The following is a 20,968-nucleotide window of genomic DNA, read 5'->3' as shown; positions in this document are numbered from 1 at the left end:
TGGACCAATCATACTGCTGCATTTTTCTAGGACCAATCAGACTGCTGCATTTTGGATCTTATTGTTCTAGGACCAATCAGACTGCTGCATTTTGGATCCTATTGTTCTAGGACCAATCAGACTGCTGCATTTTGGATCCTATTGTTCTAGGACCAATCAGACTGCTGCATTTTGGATCCTATTGTTCTAGGACCAATCAGACTGCTGCATTTTGGATCCTATTGTTCTAGGACCAATCAGACTGCTGCATTTTGGATCCTATTGTTCTAGAACCAATCAGACTGCTGCATTTTGGATCCTATTGTTCTAGAACCAATCAGACTGCTGCATTTTGGATCCTATTGTTCTAGGACCAACCAGACTGCTGCATTTTGGATCCTATTCAACTCAGTACATAACAGGGATATAGTACAATCAGGGAATTGTGGCATGGATTTTGGAAAATGCTGCAAAGAGAAATTACAAAAACAAAAAACAGTCTGCTTCAAAATCTTGGTGGTCTAGGCAAGTTTCAACAACTGATGACACATTTGATGGGCTGCGCTGCATCCTGCCAGGTACAATGGGACATGGAACAATGCTCTGTTTTGTAAAGAAGATGATGCTCACTTTGCCAGTTGGCTCCTTAGACGTGTGGTGATCTACAGCTAGCTCAGGTACAAGGATGACTCAATGGGGCTTCACTAGTAATTGACTCCAGGTGCTGACGAGAAACGTCTGGACAGCCAGGTCTGTCTGCAACCTGAGTTCCTTTAGACAGAAGGTTTCCCCAGCTTGGATGGTGTTGCTGAGTTGCCTTGAAGTTTGATGCCTCCCAGAGCCACTGGTGGAGCAGTGAAGCTGCCTGTGCAGCTGTGCTCCTCTGTGGAGAGAGCTTGGCTGTATTATTAACTCTCCGTCACCAGAAGAGCCAGAGCAGTTCGGAAAAGAGCCACACGCCATGCAAGCCAATGTCACAGAAGGCAGCAATAGCTCAAATGGGAGCGCTGACAGCCTGGATTCCACTCTTGTCACTTGCACAGAGACAGTGACTTTCACTGAAGCGGAGGAAGAGGAATTGGAATCCTTCTATTATTCCTTCAAGGTATGTTCCGCTTTCCTGCGGTCACTCGCTTTTCTTATTATGATGATCCAGCGGCTTCGCAGGCAGGCAGAACTCGCCAGTGGGGCACTGAATGCTTTTTCTCTGAGTTGGCAGCTGATTCCCGCCCCTCAATTTGTTTCAATGAGGGCTTCGAGGTCAAAGAGGTCTGTTTTTTTTTTCAGCTGCTGATCAGTGGGAGGAAATTTCAATGTTCAGCGAAGAGCAGGAAAGTGATCTTTGTATAACCAAAGGATGGTATATAGATATTGAATTGCTTAGATGATTATAGTGTTTTCCTCTTTTTGGATGTGATGTTTCAGCTGATGTTTCTAATGCAACAATAAACAGCATATTTGTAACTGCATTCCTATTCCTGTGTCTTGAAATTAAGATTGCTTAGATTAGTTTACTTCCTTGTGTTTCTGTTAAGTGTGATGCAAATTGATGGAGCTATAGAAATCACTACCAAGACGTAGCCATCCCAACAAATGTACTCTAAGCAACAGGCAGCTGAGTTCTGTGATTATGAAAAGCCGTGGCGTCTTTTCAGGCTGTCTGCCTCCCTTGCAAGTTTAATTGACTTGTATAAAAGTTTCTGAGGCTGTAATTTTCAGGATGCTGTTGGGGAGGGAGATTTGTGAATGGAGACAATTTGATTTCAGCCCTCTCATTGGAGAGTACGTACCTTGTTATCGCCATCACTTAGCAGGTGAAGCTTGGGAGGGGAGGAACCTGAACAGAATCATGGCAAACATTTAGTTTGTAGCATAATTGTCTGGGCTGCTGCCAATCCTTTGATGGATTTAATTTCATCAGGTGGGTTTGTGTGTGTCACAACAAAACTGACAGTGATCAGGCAGCATCAGGCAGCGTGGTTTCAAAAATGAGAAGTTGGAAAAGGTCTTTCATCCCTCTGTGGAAGTGTAATGGATCTAGTGGATCTAGGGGTTCAGGGCACATCTGCATAGTCGATGGCCATAGTCGTTTCTGGCTCTCTAGCACACAAGCAGAAAAGGCGGATCAACATGGCTGTGCCCTGAGAGAAAGGTAGTAAGAGCCCTGATAGATCAGGTGCGTCCAATTCAACATCCTGCACAGGGCAGCCCAAGACATTTTGGCAGCTGAGGTGGAGCCCAAAATGGTGCCCCTCTCTCTGCCAGGGAAGAAGGGTGAGGGAAGATCTACATAAGGGTAAAAAAATGGAAAGAAAGTTGTCATTAGGATCTGCTGCCCTGGTGGATTCTGCTGCCTGAGGCAGTCACCTCACCTTGCCTCATGGTTAAAGGTAAAGGGACCCCTGACCATTAGGTCCAGTCGTGGCCGACTCTGGGGTTGCGGCGCTCATCTCGCTTTATGGGCCGAGGGAGCCGGCGTACAGCATGGCCAGCATGACTGAGCCGCTTCTGGCGAACCAGAGCAGCACACGGAAACGCCGTTTACCTTCCCGCCAGAGCGGTACCTATTTTATCTACTTGCACTGTGTTCTTTCGAACTGCTAGGTTGGCAGGTGCAGGGACCGAGCAACGGGAGCTCACTCCGTCGCGGGGATTCGAACCACCGACCTTCTGATCGGCAAGTCCTAGGCTCTGTGTTCTAACCCACAGCGCTGCCCTAATCCTACACACCACAGTGGCCAGGAAGCCCACAAACAAGACTGGAAGGCATTTGTCTTTGGGGGACAAAACTATTATATTTGAAAATGTGTAACAAAATTGCAATGGCCACTTCTGTTAGGGGAGAGATTTTGGCTTGGGACAATTTGAAGTGGAAAAGCTTATCTCTTCCCCTGTCCACTGCTTTCCCCCTCCCAGCTGTCTCCCCTCCCTGCTTCTTGCAAACACATGTCTGCAGCATTCCCTCAGCCGTGTCACCCACATTATAGTGAAATCTGATGGGTGGAGGAAGGGTTAAGCACTCCCTCCCGCCACGGATTCCCCACTGCAAATCACCACCTTCTAAAGCTGCTTTCACCTCATAGATGTGATCACTAGGATTTTGTTACACATGCATGCATGTACCGTATTTTTTGCTCCATAAGACTCACTTTTTCCTTCCTAAAAAGTAAGGGGAAATGTGTGTGCGTCCTATGGAGCGAATGCAGGCTGTGCAGCTATCCCAGAAGCCAGAACAGCAAGAGGGATTGCTGCTTTCACTGCACAGCGATCCCTCTTGCTGTTCTGGCTTCTGAGATTCAGAATTTTTTTTTTCTTGTTTTCCTCCTCTAAAAACTAGGTGCGTCTTGTGGTCTGGTGCGTCTTATAGAGTGAAAAATACGGTATATGCAGTTCTGCCCTCTGCCTAGGTTGCATCCCTGGCATATGAAGACTACAGGTATAGGATGCACTGCAAGTGAGCATCTAATTTCCTAAACAAGCATACATAGATGTGCTTCCATGCAGAGAGGAGCAAAGTGAGCATAGGCACAAGCATACTGAGAGCAATCTATTTAATGGTGAGCATTCTCAAATCCCATTGATTTCAGTGCAAGAGAGGGAATCAAGGTCTGCGCTCTCCCATTGGAATAGATGGGACTGGAACATGTTTTAACTTTGGCTGGGAAGCCCTTTCCTTCCACGTAATGGGCACAACCCCGATATGTGTTATGGATGCATGCAAGAGGAGAATGGCATGGATCCTAACAGTGTGGGCAGGAGCAACTTAGCCACCCAGTTGGACATGCCTCCCTCTTTACCAAAGTGGGCAAATATTAAGAATGCAAGGCAAGCCTCTTGGATCAAACCAATGGCCCATTTAGTCCAGTATCCTCAGAGTAGCTGGCCAGATGCCTGTGGGAAGCTTGCAAGCTGAACATGAGCGCAATGACACTCTGCCTACATGCAATTTCCAGCCACTGGCATTCAGAGCCATAATGCCTCTGGCAGCAGAGTAGCCATCATTCGTTATGCGGCAGATGCAAAACACTTTGAAAATGGGACTGGGCTCTGATTCCATACGAAGCACCTTTGAAGAAAATAATTTTCCAGTGCAAAGACTTTTTGCAATTGGTTGCAGCTGAAGCCCCATTGCCGTCTCTCCTTCCAGCAGGTTTGTGTGTGTGTGTGTGTGTTGCTTTGTTAAGAATATCAGCTGGATTCTGCTTGAAATGGAAAAATAAAATCAAGAAGCTCTCTTTCTCTCTTATCTTTCTAGTATTGACATCTGTCTGTGAGCCTAAACAACAACAGCAGCAGCAGCAGAATAATAATAATAATAATAATAATAATAATAATAATAATAATAATAATGGTAGTGATTAGGAATAAAGAGAGTGAAAGCTAGTTAACCTTTCCAATTTGAAGATAATATCCAAGCAGGTCATGTTGCTGGATACAACAGAGCATCTAGGACCAATCAAAAAGAAATAGGACACAACATAAAGAGAAGCGAATATTAATTCCTAATGTAACAAATGCCTCTTGATTGCATCACGCACACATCCTGGGGCATTTGGCTTGTAGGGACAAGTATTCATTACAGGGACCTGTGTAAAATATCCATTTTTAGACTTCCTGCTTTTTGAGCCTACAATCGTAAGCAGGAAAGACCACTTATAACTTTACAACTTTGACTTAAGGCAACACACTGGTTTTGCAAATTCTTCCATTTTTTCTGAGAGAGAGAGAGAGAGAGATGTCATCCACATGATGGAGACGTGGAAGAACATGGGAGCCATGCAGAAAGTTCCCAATATAACCCCGATTTTTAAAAAAGGGGGTCTTGGAAATTATAGGCCGATTCGTTTAATGTTTGTCGCTGGAAAACTGGTGAAAAGTTCACACTGGGTCATCTACACTGAATCATCCAGTATGGATATCTTCTGGGAATTTGCTGACTTGTCGCAAGAACTGGAGCTTTATGGGCAAAAAAGCACCATATATACAGTGAGGGGGGGGGAGTATTTGATCCCGTGCTAAATTTTCAGGGGTTTCTGACTTCTGTCTTCTGGGTTTTGGGGGTTTTTCCTGTTGTTATTCTGTCTCTCACAGCTACAATAAACCTACCATTAAAATTATGGACTGGCCATTTCTTCATCAGAGGGCAAACGGACAAATTTAGCAAGGGATCAAATACTTTCCCCCCTCACTGTACATAAAGGCCATATACACACATGGACCATGGAGCAGAGAGAGCAGGGGAAAAGGGGTGGGGGGAACGATATCAGAGGTGTGCAACCATCTCCATTCTACATCATAGCTGGTGCTTTATGAGAAAATGTGGGGTGAAAGAACCCATCTCTTGCCAGAAGTCCTTCCTCAAGGAAGCGGGAAGCCTCCTCCAGGAAGCCAAACTTTTCATTTCCAGGCCAAATGGCCGAAATATTGGGAGATTTTGGAACAAGAAGGAGATAAATTGAAATTGCAGAGCTTTGAGAAACTAAAAGATAAAGTGCGAGATTGGCTTCATTATTATCAAATAAGGGAGGCTTACAATCTGGACAAGAAAATTGGCTTCCAGGTGGAAAAGTCAAAATTGGAAACTGAACTGTTAGATCCCAAAACTAAGATATTATCAAGAATGTATAACTTGCTGTTGAAATGGAACACTCAGGATGAAACAGTCAAATCAGCCATGATTAAATGGGCACAAGAAGTTGGACATAACATTATGTTCGCTGACTGGGAACAGTTATGGACCACAGGTTTGAAATTTACGGCATGTAATGCCTTAAGAGAGAATATTATGAAAATGATATACAGGTGGTACATGACACCAGTCAAGCTTGCAAAAATATATCATTTGCCCAATAATAAGTGTTGGAAATGTAAAGAAAATGAAGGTACATTCTTTCACCTTTGGTGGACGTGCCCAAGGATTAAGGCTTTCTGGGAGATGATCCATATTGAAATGAAAAAGGTATTTAAATATACCTTCCTGAAGAAACCAGAGGCCTTTCTCCTGGGCATGGTCGGCTAATTGGTGCCAAAGAAGGATAGAACTTTCTTTATGTATGCTACAACAGCAGCAAGAATACTCATCGCAAAGTATTGGAAGACACAAGATCTACCCACCCGGGAAGAATGGCAGATGAAGTTGATGGACTGCATGGAACTGGCAGAAATGACTGGCAGAATCCGAGACCAGGGAGAAGAGTCGGTAGAAGAAGATCGGAAGAAATTTAAAGACTATTTACAGAAACACTGTAAAATTAAGGAATGTTAGAGGGATGCTGGAATGAGGTTATGTGGTTTTAGCAATAATGTTATAAAGGGGTATGTAAAAATGGATTGTCAACAGGTGAAAATGTAAAGTTACAATATATTAAGATAAAATATCAAGATAAAAGCAAAAAGGGTAAGGACCTGCTGAAACAACTACTGAACTAGAATACAAAAAAGGGAGGTGTGAGGAGGTCAGGGAAATAAGCAAATGAAAGACAAGACATGGTAAGACTGATTTGTTTTTAATTGTTTTTTATTTTTTCTGTATTTCGTATTTTTTGTTTTTTTTCTTCTCTTTTCTTCTTTCTATTTTTGTAATTTCTTTGAAACTTTAATAAATATTACTCAAAAAAACATACAAAAAAACTTTTCATTTCCAGAGAAAAAACAAAGAAGATCAAACATAAAAACTCGTCCTATAAAATAATCAAAAGGGGGTGAACGCCTGCTCTTGTCCCACCCCAGAGAAGCAACAAATAATAATAATAATAATAATAATAATAATAATAATTTTTATTTATACCCCGTCCTCCCCAGCCAAGACTGGGCTCAGGGCGGCTAACAACCAATAATAAAAACAAGTTGATTAAAATACAATTTAAAAAACAAGATTAAAATACATTAAAACATTAAGATGCAGCCTCATCACAGGAGAAAGGAAAAAAAGAAAGAGGGGGAGGGAATCAAATTGGCTCCAAGCCAAAGGCCAGGCGGAACAACTCTGTCTTACAGGCTCTGTGGAAAGAAATCAGATCCTGCAGGGTTCTGGTCTTATGAGACAGAGCGTTCCACCAGGCTGGAGCCAGTGTTGAAAAGGCCCTGGCTCTGGTGGAGGCTAATCTGACTTCCTTAGGTCCTGGGACCTCTAGAGTGTTGCTATTTATGGACCTTAAGGTCCTCCGTGGGGCATACCAGGAGAGGCTGTTCCGTAGGTACGAGGGTCCTAGGCCGTGAAGGGCTTACGGGTTTTCCCCACAGGTAGCAAGACTCACCGCCTCCTCTATTCTCTCCTTCCCTGGCACTGGGCAGTGCAAGCTGGGCTAGTTTGGAGACTGCCCTGGAAAATCCCCAGGGAGTGCTCAGTATGTCATTTGAAGCTTAATTCCACTTCTGCTAAAACATCGATTGCATGATTATTCTTTTCAGGCTGCATCCTGCCCCCACTTATCTGGCCGTAAACTCCATTGAACTCAGTGCATAAGATTGCCCTGTTCAGGTCATCTTGTATGATTTGTGTTTAAAAATACAAAGCTCGATTTAATTATACAAGGGGAAGAATGTCGACCAATCCTCCGTATCTTAGACAGGCTTGGGAGACGTTTTTATTGAGACATTATTTTGTTGCATTTATATTGGCTCTTTAAATGATGCTGAGCTTTAAATATTTTGATAACTGCTGGTTTTAGCTGTCCTTTGAATATTGCTTCTGTTGTTATCTTTGACTTACTAAGGCACCCTTGAGGATATTAAGATTCCTCTTTGGACACAATGAAATTCATATATTTTAAACAAAAATGCTTCAAATATTATACATATTTATTGAATAAATTCAGAAGAGAGGGTAGCTAGGATTGTCAGTGGGAAATGGTTATACTTCAATGATTAAGGACCAGCAGTTGATGATGAAGTGAGACTCAAATTAATTCTATCGAAATGATTATCATTGGAAGAGTTGTTTATCTGCTGCTTTGGGTGCTATGAATTCTCATGCACAACTAATTATTCCACCTTTGTTATTTCCCCCTACAATAGCTCAATGACTTATAGAAACTTCAGCCAACTTATTTCATCAAGGAACTTAATGTACTTACTTGCTTGGGAGATGCCCAATTGCCTTGAAGGGAAAGCTGGTCTGTGAGATCCAGTTACACCTTCCACCCTATTTCCTTGCTCCTGAGTGAGAGGGACTCCCACCAAGAGGTTTTTTCACCTGGGAAAGGGTAATTGCCAGCTAAATCCGCAGTCACTGCTGAGCAAGTTCAGCCCATTTCTTCTTCTTCTTCAATAATAATAATAATAATAATAATAATAATAATAATAATAATAATAATAATAATAATTTATTTATACCCCACCCATCTGGCTAAAAGTCAGGTAGTTGTTTACAGTGGTACCTCGGGTTACAGACGCTTCAGGTTACAGACACTTCAGGTGTCTGTAACTCTGCTAACCCAGAAATAGTACCTCAGGTTAAGAACTTTGCTTCAGGATGAGAACAGAAATCGCACAGCGGCGGCAGCGGGAGGCCCCATTAGCTAAAGTAGTGCTTCAGGTTAAGAACAGTTTCAGGTTAAATTCCGGAATGAATTAAGTTCTTAACCTGAGGTACCACTGTATTTCTTTGACATCTGATGAGAGGGCATTCCACGGGCGGGTGCCACCACGGAGGAGACCCTCTGCCTGGTTCCCTGTAACTTGGCTTCTCGCAGTGAGGGAACCGCCCAAAGGCCCTTGGAGCTGGACCTCAGTGTCTGGGCTGAACGATGGAGGTGGAGACGCTCCTTCAGATCAAACCATGTAGCATGAAAGTGCATTCTGATACACAGGGTAAAGATATTTAATAAATAATAGTAAATAAATAATATTTATCTGGCGCTCCTCTTGCTCTTGTGACTCGGCTGATCAATGAGAAGTATGCTGCAGGCCTTGTAATATTAGAAAAGAACAAAGAGGAATGAAAGACAAAAGTGTATATTTCTTGGAGACTCTTCAAACTGACTGGAGAATGTGGCATTGTCCTGATAGTGTATAAAATGTTGTCAATATATGCACATATCCCAAGGACTGTTGGGGACTCTGCATAACGGCCAGAGAATGCACAAAATTCTGGCCCCATTTATTGCACCAGGCTAAATCACAGGATAAAGCACTTTGTTTCAGCCATGATAAAATAGCACATATCCTCCTAAGAAAATGAATGAAGCGTGAAGCATTGTAGATGTACCAGCAAAGTCTTTCCTTGGAAGTGGTAGCATAAATAAGAGCGATCTTATCCACAAGAGACAGTTGTTGCCACCAAATAAATTGATTCTTTTGTCAAGTAAAAATATCGTTTTATTTTCTCCAGTTCTTGCAAAAATATAATTCCACGGGTTTGATATTTTTGATGTTGGAAAGATTATTCTTATGCTGATTTAATGTGCTGCCAGGGCAGGGAGGAGATCAACTCATGGAGAAGCAAACAGTCATAATAATATGCAAGATAAACAGACAACCATTGAGCCAGCCATATGGATGGGAATAGTGATTATACACAAGGAGTGTTTTGAGGATTGGGGAAATTTCATGCACACATGGCTGCTTTTTAAAAGCAAAACATGGATTGAAAGGTGAGTGTAAAAGTTTTCAGTGTCACCACAAAAACAGACTTGTTCAGCCTGCATATTTATGCTGTGGTGCTTAGTGTTCAATAGCCCTGGAGCTGGAATTTGTGCTCAGGGGCTGATTCTGTTATTCTTCATGGTCACACTCCCATTTAAGATGAAAACAGGCCAAACAGTGATTGCATTTCCATAACCCACACATGGGGAATGAAAATGCAACTCACTGGACTTTATACATTTGCATAGTAATGTGAATACACATGCTGTAATTCCCAGATAATAATAAGAATAATTTATTATTTATACCCCGCCCATCTGGCTGGATTTCCCCAGCCACTCTGGGCGGCTCCCAATCGAATATTAAAAAACACAATACAGCATTAAACATAAAAACTCCCCTAAACAGGGCTGCCTTCAGATGTATTTTAAAAGTAGGATAGTTGCTTATTTCCTTGACATCTGATGGGAGGGCGTCCCACAGGGCGGGCGCCACTACCGAGAAGGCCCTCTGCCTGGTTCCCTGTAACCTCACTTTTCACAGGGAGGGAACTGCCAGATGGCATTCGGAGCTGGACATCAGTGTCTGGACAGAACGATGGGGCTGGAGATGCTCCTTTAGGTATACTGGGCCAAGGACATTTGATCAGCACCAACAGAAAAGTCTGACCAAAGTCTTCTGACAGAGAAGCTTTCTCCCATTGAATGAACTTATGGGAGAATCTTGGACTTGGAACAGAGAACTTGGAACAGGTTCCAAAGCTAGGACTTAGGTTTCATGTTTGTGCTTTAGCTGTGAAGCTCTTCTACACACACACAAAAGGAGTATGGATAACCAACGTGTTTGACATGTTTCTGGGTGGACTTTTTGATGGCATCCTTCCTTCTCATGAGACAATGGAGTGCGCCTCCATTGGGGGTGAAGTCAAACCACTGGGAAATCACAGCGCCTGCTGTGGCTGCAGAAACCGGTAAGCCATAACTGCTGCATTCTGCCTTACTTTTGCTGCATTGGTGGCATTCTTCAAGGCACAAGTCTGGGCAGTGTGTCTGGAAATCTGGAAGTCGACAAGACCTCCCTCTCAGCCTTACTAATGTGGTCCAAAGGACAGCAGAGCAGGACGTTTGGCACAAGCATGGCTGCAGGTGTACGAGGTGCCATCCAACTGCCTAGGGCAGGGGTTGGCAAGTTTCCCTCGCCTGGGCTGGTTCACTCCAGTGGAGATCACTCCATGGGTTGGATTGTGTGTGCGCGCCCACAATTTCTGGCATCTGCGCAGGTGCGATTTCCGGCGCTGTGGAAGCGAGTCCCCACGCCGCACCAGTTTAGCGCAGCGTGTAGGGACTTGCCAAGTGGGCAGCTTCATTCGGGGGTGGCTTGTGGGCCGGGTTAAACGACCCCCGTGGGCCTCTTGTTGCCCATGGGCCTTAGGTTGCCGACCCCTGGCCTAGAGACTCCCCTCTGGATTTGTGAAGGGTTTGCCTTCTTGGTAGTGTCACCTGCCCTGTGGAACGCCCTCCCACCAGATATCAAATAGAAGAACAACTACCAAACTTTTAGGAGACATCTGAAGGCAGCCCTGTTTAGGGAAGCTCTTAATATTTTAATGTTTAATACACTATTGTATTTTAATATTCTGTTGGGAGCCGCCCAGACTGGCTGGGGAAACCCAGCCAGATGGGCGGGGTATGAATAAATTATTATTATTATTATTATTATTATTATTATTTCTTCTCTCAAAGTTGTCCCACAAGGCAACGGGTACTAGGATGCAGTGGCGGAGCAAGCCAATCAGGTGCTTGGATTGTCGCCTGTTCCCTGCGCCCGGGGGTGGGGCCAGCCAGGGCAGGGCCTCCAAGGAGTCTGCCTGCCTCCTCCCACTCAGCCGCCCTACAGCTGAGGGTGAGGCGGCGGGTGGACTGCTTGGGGCAGCGCAGACCCTGCGGGCGCAAAAGCCATTGCGTCCCTCCCAGGAGAGCCATGTGGCTTGGGCGCACTGCGGGCCCCACAGTGAGTGCCACCTGGCATTTTGTCACCCCCCAGTGGTGACATCCAGGGTGGCCCACCCTCACCACACACCCCTTCCTGCTAGGATGGATTAGGCCAAGTGTAAAGAGCAAAAGGCTGAGCAGCCAGCAACAGAACAGAACTGTTTGCTGCACCTGTGCTGATCCTGGGGGTGTTACTGTGCGGCATGGTCTGAGTCCGGTCCTGGGTCGAGGGTCTGGAGGCTGTCTGTCAAGGGCGAAGCGGGGTCCAAGGCAAGGAGCTGGGCATGGTCAGGAACTCTGGAAGAGCAAGACAGGGTGCTGGCAGGAACAGGTTACCAACGATGTTGCTCCTGCAACGTGGGACTGGGCTGACTGGCCTTTATCTTCTCTGAGGCCAGGGGCGGTCCCGGCCCACAGGTGACTCGCCTCTCCTGGCCTTAAGGTGAGCACTCCTCCTGTGAGAACTTAGTTCCCTCTGCCTCTCTGCCCTGAGTCTCTGCAGCTTCGGAGAGGCTAGAGGGTTACTAGACCCAGAGGCAACCTCACCTTCCCCTGACAGGGCTGGGAGAGGAGCACCTGCAGGCAATGGGTCCTCCATCACCTCCAGAGCCAGAGTGGATTCAGCTTGTGCCTGCTCCTGAGGACCCGGCACAGGTGAGGGCCCTTCAGGTTCAAGCCCCTGCCCCAGCTCAGCCGGCCCTGGAGGCGGGGACTCCTGTGCAGGCTGGGATTCCTCAGGTTCCGCCTCTGAATCGGATTCCCAGGCCATCACAACACCCAAGGTACCAGTTCTTGTGTTCACCCAAGTTTCACCTCCAGCTTCCAGGACAGGGTCTGGTGACTCTGGCCAGGACAATGTTCGTGCAACGAGGCCGTTTATGGCTCTCATGCAGTATGGTCCTCTGCATAGGATATGGATTGAAGTCCCAAATCCAGTGTTTTCCTTTATAGGCAGCCTTTGGGATATGCACTTCTGGGGGGAAATAAATAAATGGTACTACTAATAATCACATCAATAAAAAAATACTACTTGTTGTTAGTATGTATTAAAACCCATCATTTATTACTTATATTTATTACTATTAACTGCTCGTAGCACTGTTAGAATTGTAAAGCCCCACGGCTACTAAAAGAACTGTTGAAATAAATTACTACAAATTAAGCTATGACTTGGGACGCGGGTGGTGCTGTGGGTTAAACCACTGAGCCTAGGACTTGCTGATCAGAAGGTCGGCGGTTCGAATCCCCGCAATGGGGTGAGTTCCTGTTACTCAGTCCCTGCTCCTGCCAACCTAGCAGTTCGAAAGCACTTCAAAGTGCAAGTAGATAAATAGGTACCGCTCTGGCGGGAAGGTAAACAGTGTTTCCGTGCGCTGCTCTGGTTCGCCAGAAGCGGCCTAGTCATGCTGGCCACATGACCTGAAAGCTGCACGCCGGTTCCCCTGGCCAATAAAGCGAGATGAGCGCCACAGCCCCAGAGTCGGTCACGACTGGACCTAATGGTCAGGGGTCCCTTTACCTTTAAGCTATGACTTGCAATTCAAAAAGTTGTAGAAATCACAAATCAGTTTTGCTTTTTTTTTTTTACTTTTTTAAAAAACTTAATTTCAATCAGTGTAAGCATGAAAAAGCATTGGGGACACTTTTCTGTACATTTCTGTGTGCTGCACATCTCCAGGAGTATCCTTGCCTTTGGCAATGGTTTGTTTTGGGATGTGGTGCCTAGAATACAGGAATAGCCTTTTTTTTAGCTCACAATACAGCAATTAAAGCAATTAAAGAGCACCGCCAATACATTATTGTTGCTAGAAAGCCTATATAGTATAAGAAGGTTAATTTTGTGGGAAATAATTCATAATGAGTTGAACAAAAATGTTTTAAAGTACTTTTCCAAAAAAACAAAAACAAAACAGAGCCCTTTTTGTTGGGGAAATTCAGACGGAAATTCCCAGGTGTCAAAAAAGGTTATTTATGTCTGCCACTACTGCGGCCCGTGTTTTGTTAGCCCCCAAATGGAAAACGAGCGAGGTCCCAACTAAAGAAGAATGGCAACTTAAACTGATGGAATATGCGCAGCTTGTGGACCTAACATATAGAACAAGAGAACAAGAAGAACATAGGTTTAGAGAAGATTGGAAAATGTTTATTGAGTTATGAGAAGCTTAAAGAGAAGGTGCGAGACTGGTTACACTATTTTCAAATAAGAGAGGTTTATAACCAGGATAAAAAAGTGGGTTTCCAGGTGGAAAGATCAAAATTAGAGAAAGAATTGTTAGAACCAAATGCTAAGATTCTATCTAGAATGTATAATTTGCTGCTGAAATGGAACACTGAGGAAGAGACTGTAAAATCGGCAATGATAAAATGGGCACAAGATATAGGTTACAATATTATGTTTGCTGACTGGGAGAAGTTGTGGACCACCGGGATTAAATTTACGGCATGCAATGCCCTAAGAGAGAATATTATGAAAATGATGTACAGGTGGTACATGACCCCAGTCAAGCTTGCAAAAAATTATCACTTGCCCGATAATAAATGCTGGAAATGTAAAGAAACTGAAGGTACATTCTTTCACCTTTGGTGGACGTGCCCAAGGATTAAGGCTTTCTGGGAGATGATCTATAATGAATTGAAGAAGGTACTTAAGTACACTTTCCCTAAGAAACCAGAGGCCTTTCTCCTGGGCATAGTCGGCCAATTGGTGTCAAAGAAGGACAGAAATTTATTTATGTACGCTACAGCAGCAGCAAGAATACTCATCACAAAGCACTGGAAGACACAAGACCTACCCACTCTGGAAGAATGGCAGATGCAAGTAATGGACTACATGGAAATGGCGGAAATGACTGGCAGAATCCAAGACCAGGGAGAAGAGTTGGTGGAAGAAGATTGGAGGAAATTTAAAATTTATCTACAGAAACATTGTAAAATTTTTGAATGTTAATGACATTGAAATGAACTGAAGGGGTTCTAGCAACAAGGTAAAAAATAAGATTGGATTGATAATAGATAAATTAATTGGATATGAATTTGCTGAACTAAACTTCAAAAGGGATACAAAAAAGGGAGATGTGAGGAAGTCAGGAAAATATGTGAATCAAAGATGAGGAATTAAAAAGAGGGATTTTTGTGTGTTTTTTCTTAATGTGCTTTTTTATTATTCTTTGTTTTTCTTTTTTTCTTTTTTTTCTAAGTTAAACTTATGTACTTTTTGTATTTTATAACTTTATATTTTTGTGTATGTGTTTTTTCCTTTTTCTGTTTGTGGTTATTCTTAAAATTTAATAAAATATTATTTTTTAAAAAAGGAAAATGTTTATTGAATATATGGTGTACATTTGAAAACGTGGGCAGCATGAAGATAAATTCAACAGTGTAAATAAGTTTTGATGGATGTAATAATGGAATGATGAGTGGTTTAGTTTATATAAAATATGCAGGGATTTATGTTATGCAAAATGAACCATGGAAAGAGAAGAAGGGAAGTCATTGATATTTTAAGGTTGCTTAAAGGACTTTTCTAAAATGTAAAATGTAAAAAATGTAAAAAAAATATACAGAAAAAGGAAGGTTAATTTTGGCTTTAAATGACTAAGGCTTTTAAATACAGAAGTAACCAAGCACAAGTTTTACCGCCGCATCTTTCTGCCACTTGGGTAATTTGCTTAACTGTAGCTCAGCATCTGCTACAACTGGATCCATCCATTTAACACAGTTATTTTCTTTCCCCGCAGACAGAACAGCTGGTTACCCTTTGGATTCTTTTCGTCATAACTGTGGTTGGGAACTCCATTGTTTTGCTCTCCACCTGGAGGAGGAAGAGGAAATCCAGGATGACTTTCTTTGTGACCCAGCTGGCCATAACAGGTAAAGCTGTGTCAAAAGGGGGCGTGGAATTGCTCATTTATTTTCACTTGGCAGCAAAAAAAGGGGATGGTTTTCATAACCAGGGAATGAGTCCTTGTGGGAAAATTTTGCCCTGATACTTGCCTCTTCCATTCGCTGTCCTAGCTCTATTCTGCTGTCCGTCGGATATAGTTGTCCAAGAAACTAGTAAATTTCGCCAAATGCACAGTAGCACAGGGCATGCAACATTATCTGGTCTAGGTACTGGAAGAGACTAACAGAGATGAAGCCACAGCTTTTCCAGAAATGTGGGGGGGGGGGTTGGGGGGAATAATGAATGAGGAAAATATAATTTCTTATTGATTGAGTCCATAGATCAGGTAAAAAAATCCAAATTAAAAAACATCTAAAACTTCACATAAAAATATACCTAAATGCAAGAAAATGTTGTGCTTGTTTCTGCTAAAACAACTAGAAATTCTACTTTTTTGTAAATAATTTTTATTAAGTTTTACAATTTTATATTCAACACAAACATCATTATCACAAAAAGCGTATATGAATCCCAGTGACTTCCCTCAAGTTCCTCTTTGGGTTCTCTAAATATTTGCTTCTCCTGCCTATCTTATTCTACCTTAATTTTATAATACTTTAGTTAAATATTATTATATTCTTATCATTTTTGTACCATATTTTTTCATGTTACATCTTACACTTTGTTGTTTTCTAATTATTACATCTTAACTTCTGTGTTTGTTTTCTTAGTTGTAAGTGTTTACTCAAACCCTGCTAGTGAGTCCACCTCTTTACAATATTTCTGTAGGTGCAGCATAAACGGTTCTCAATCTTTTTTGAAATCTCTATTGTCTTTGTCTCTAAGTTTTCCAGTTAGCTTCGCCATTTCAGCGTATTCCATCAGTTTTTCTTGCCATTCTTCTTTCATTGGTATCTTATTGTCTTTCCATTTTTGGGCTAGTAATATCCTAGCCACCGTTGTAGTGTACCTAAATAATTTCTTCTGCTCTTTTGGCAAGTCTTGACCTGTAATAGAAAATTTAAAAATATAATCTAGGTTCAAAATCCACCCTTTGGCATATGCACTTCTCATTGCGTGGACAGGCGGAGTCCCCAGATCCCGCGCGGTCCCCACGTCATGTGGAATAACGACTCAAGACAACGTGCTATGGGATTAAATTGGCCACAACTTTATTAAATTTCAAACGTGGGTAGACCTTGGCTCAGGCATTGGGCGTTCTCCCTCCCCAGTCCCCAGCAGGGGACCTAGGGAGCATCAGGGTTATCCATTGTTTGTGTGGGGGATGGGCCGGCTCTGGAGAACATATGTTCAAACAGAGATAGCCGCCCCCGTTATGCCGCCGCCGCAGGGGAGAGCAATGACGACCTTTCGGCATACGGCTCTGGAGCCAAGAGAGGATTCCCAGGTAAGATCCTCCCTCTAATGTGTGGGCAGGTAATCCCTCCGCTTCCTGGCCTGGTCTCCTTGGCAACGCTTCCCCCAGGTGGGATAGGACAACTGACTGAGGTAGGCGGAGACCTCCAGGTATCCCACCTGAGGGAAGGCAAAGCCAAGCCTATGCTGTTGGAGCCGCTCCAGATCTAGGGGCTGCACGCGTCCGGGAGCGGTCATTAGTGCCTTGTAAAAGAAAGGTTGATTTTTCTGTCACATATTTCTTTATTTGTAGAGCCCAATATCTTGAAGAGGGAAAGACTATACCTAGATAATATGATTTTACTTGCTCTATTTCTTTAGAGTCTATGTACTAGTTGTGCAACATTTTTCACTTACCTAAGACTACTACGAAATTGATGTATAGTCACAAAATTAAAAGACGCCTGCTTCTTGTGAGAAAAGAATGACAAACCTAGACAGCATCTTAAAAAGCAGAGACATCACCTTGCCAACAAAGGTCCATATAGTTAAAGCTATGGTTTTCCCAGTAGTGATGTATGGAAGTGAGAGCTGGACCATAAAGAAGGCTGATCGCCGAAGAATTGATACTTTTGAATTATGGTGCTGGAGGAGACTCTTGAGAGTCCCATGGACTGCAAGAAGATCAAACCTCTCCATTCTGAAGGAAATCAGCCCTGAGTGCTCACTGGAAGGACAGATCGTGAAGCTGAGGCTCCTATACCTCATGAGAAGAGAAGACTCCCTGGAAAAGACCCTGATGTTGGGAAAGATGGAGGGCACAAGGAGAAGGGGACGACAGAGGATGAGATGGTTGGACAGCGTTCTCGAAGCTACGAACATGAGTTTGACCAAACTGCGGGAGGCAGTGGAAGATAGGAGTGCCTGGCGTGCTCTGGTCCATGGTATCACGAAGAGTCGGACACGACTAAACGACTAAACAACAACAAGACTACTACTTTGGATTAAGCACTGTTAACGACTAGATAATTTTCTGTACAAACTGTCTCAGTAATCTCATACCAGCTTGTGATGTTGAAAATAAAATCACGCCATTGGCACAAAGTGATATCTTCACAGGTCTAGCCATAGTGTTAAGCATATCAAAATTTTGGCTATGCAAACTTAGTTCAATAAATTGAATGAAGATAAGGTCTGGTCAGACTCATTCATATATAGGAATCTCACATATAGGAACAGAATTTCAGTCTTTTCAAAACTTTAAATGTGTTTCTGTGTAAAGCTGCCTGATTGAAAATAATAGCTTCAAATCAATATTTGTTTTTAAACAATTTATCCCCAGAAATCTATATACAGAATCAGAAGCAGCAATGAAGTCAATAAAAGCAGTAGGAGACTTTGCTGTGTATTAAATTATCAAATGGAGTAATTATCAAGGGTTCTTTTCCCAAAGCCTGCCTGCTCTAATCTTTGAAGGAGATGTGCTGTACAGTATAAATTTAGGCTCATCTATCAATGAGGGTGATTGATGTATAAATCATGGGACCCTTCTGATTCCCTTTTTCAAATACTGGGTCTATATCGTTACATTTCCAACCTTTGCGGTACAACCTTCAGAAACAAGGTTCATTGCTCTTGAAATTTTCAGTTTGGCAGGAAGTCCTTTCCCGGAGTCTCATTTATTCTTCAATGGCTACATATAAGATTTTACCTCTTGGGAAGATGCAGGAGGCCATAAAGAGATGGAATTAATATCTAATACAGGAAACATTCCGCAGGATATCCTTCCTATTGCAATTTCTTCTTTAAACATGTCTGATTAAAAATGCCCCCACATTGAAGCAACAACAGAGATATCTCAAGATAATTTTATTTTGCTTGCCCTACTTGCCACTATGTCCGGATTTCCCCAACATTTTGCTGATTCAGCAAAAATCTGCCTGCCCGATTCCTAGACGTGTTTGGGAAAACCAGAATGTATGGCAGAAATAAGCAGAGTTTGGCCCATTTGCAACCAAAATCAATGTCAGCCCAAAAGTTAGCCTTAAAAAAAACAACAGCCAGGTTTTCTTGGCTGCAATTATTTTTTGTAACCTCATCTAAGTTCTTAACATAGACCCTTATATACAGCTTTCAGGGGAAGTTCAAGCAATTCACAGCAGATTTCTTATTTTCTACATTATTTGGGAAGATGGGCCTTCAGCTGTGCAATGGAGAGTTTGATGACTGCCAGCTATGGAAGGAAGGCATTGTTTGCAAATCGTGTACTCCCTCAAAGAGGGCATGTGTTGTGGTGGGACCTGACAACCAAACCCTGTGTTGTGGGTGGGTACTATTAGATAGCCACAACACCCTATTGGTAGGTCCCTCGATGCTGGGTTTAATCAGGCCAATGGGATGCTAGCCAAATGGATTGAGAGACCTATTTATGCCCATGCACGTGATAGATATGGATAGGATTGTACTGTAAGGCAGGATTTTGGATAAAAGCCAAAGTAATTCAAATTGTTTAATTTATGCAGATTCCTTTCTCTCTGACCTATTTAGACTTCCCTTATTCCTAACATTAAGAATAAATTTACTGGTACTTTTAATATCCTGGTGTTCCAGTCCTAATATATTTTGTTGGACTTTAGACTTAGTAATTTAAACAAATACTGGGGTGTAATGCTCCAGTGCTTAAATGAAACAGTGTTTTTCATTACTTCACCAGAACAGTCTTCAGAATAACTCAGCAAGTTTTGTGTGAAAAATAAAATGAACTTATGCCATCTGGGTTTGAGGACTGAAGAATATATTAGTTTATAGAGAGTGAACTTGTTGGGTGTTATCTTGGAGTGGATAGTTTGAATGATTTTCTATATATATATCTGGCAGACAAAGAACCAGAAGTTCTCTCTCGCTCTCCCTCCCCCTCCATGTTTTTCTTCCTTCCTTCCTTCCTTCCTTCCTTCCTTCCTTCCTTCCTTCCTTCCTTCCTTCCTTCCTTCCTTCTTTTATTTTCTTCATTTTGGTTTGTGTTTTTATTTAGATTAGTTTTTATCTTTGATAAAAAGATATTTGATATTTGTATTTTTTTAAAAAACATAAAATTTATTTTAAAAATTAGTAATAACTCAGCCATTCACCTGTTATAAGAAAAAAACAACTGCTCCTTTTTCCTTATGGGGTACCCAAGAGCCCGTATAGAGTCCTTATGTAGGTTCTCTATTGGTAGGAGAAAATAACAGAGGCCAACCGGAGAGTATTGAGAAGCAAAGCAGCTAGTAAGCCTGATCTTTATTAACCATTGCAACAGGGTGCTCACAACCACACGCAGGAGAGAGGAGAAGGACCCAGAACAATGGTGTGCAAGGCTTATATAGACTTTTGAAATTGCCCACCCTGTAGCTCAAGGTAAAGGTAAAGGGACCCCTGACCATTAGATCCAGTCATGGCCGATTCTGGTGTTGCAGCGCTCATCTCGCTTTATTGGCCGAGGGAGCCGGCGTACAGCTTCCGGGTCATGTGGCCAGCATGACTAAGCCACTTCTGGTGAACCAGAGCAGCGCACGGAAACGCTGTTTACCTTCCCGCCAGAGCGGTACCTATTTATCTACTTGCACTTTGATGTGCTTTGAAACTGCTAGGTTGGCAAGAGCAGGGACTGAGCAACAGGAGCTCACCCCGTTGCAGGGATTCAAACCGCCGACCTTCTGATCAGCAAGTCCTAGGCTCAGTGGTTTAAACCACTGCACCACCCGCTCAAGACCATCCCCCAAAACATCATCCATACATCACAGAAGGGGCGGTATACAGCAGAATCCTGTCTGGCAGGAAACCTGTTAATGGGTTTACCTGGAAAGCGTGGCCATTCTTTTGTGATGATAAATACTTAATTCCTGAGTCCAGGTCACAGGCTCATCCTATTCATACACAAATATGCCCTTAAGGCAGGATTTGTGAGCACAGAGACAATGGAGAGGTTTTTCCCATTTCCATCCAAACTGCAGAGGAATATTTGAGGTCACTGAAAGAGTCAAAATGGCTTTGGGACTGTTTTCCTGTACTGTTTCAGACATGTGGTTTATATATTTATGTATGTGTTTGCCTGGTACATTTATGAACATTTATTTTATATCTTAGACCTCACAACACACCTTTATAATTAGCAAATATTTACCAAAGAGAACAA

General features: G+C 42.9%; 1 protein-coding gene across 1 annotated transcript in view; it reads left to right on the top strand.

Moving 5' to 3' along the window:
* The first annotated feature begins 538 nt into the window (after positions 1–538).
* NPSR1 (neuropeptide S receptor 1) overlaps positions 539–20,968 on the top strand; it is a 70,022-nt gene continuing 49,592 nt past the window's right edge. Inside the window, exons 1-2 of the mRNA XM_081931150.1 lie at positions 539–1,084; positions 15,293–15,425. Coding sequence (XP_081787276.1) covers positions 941–1,084; positions 15,293–15,425 — 277 coding nt within the window. The 5' untranslated portion in view covers positions 539–940. The remainder of the gene's footprint in view (positions 1,085–15,292; positions 15,426–20,968) is intronic.

The sequence above is a fragment of the Podarcis melisellensis genome (assembly GCF_964234715.1).
Source record: "Podarcis melisellensis genome assembly, chromosome: 12".
Lineage (NCBI taxonomy): Eukaryota > Metazoa > Chordata > Lepidosauria > Squamata > Lacertidae > Podarcis > Podarcis melisellensis.
This window is presented reverse-complemented; position numbering and strand designations above follow the sequence as displayed.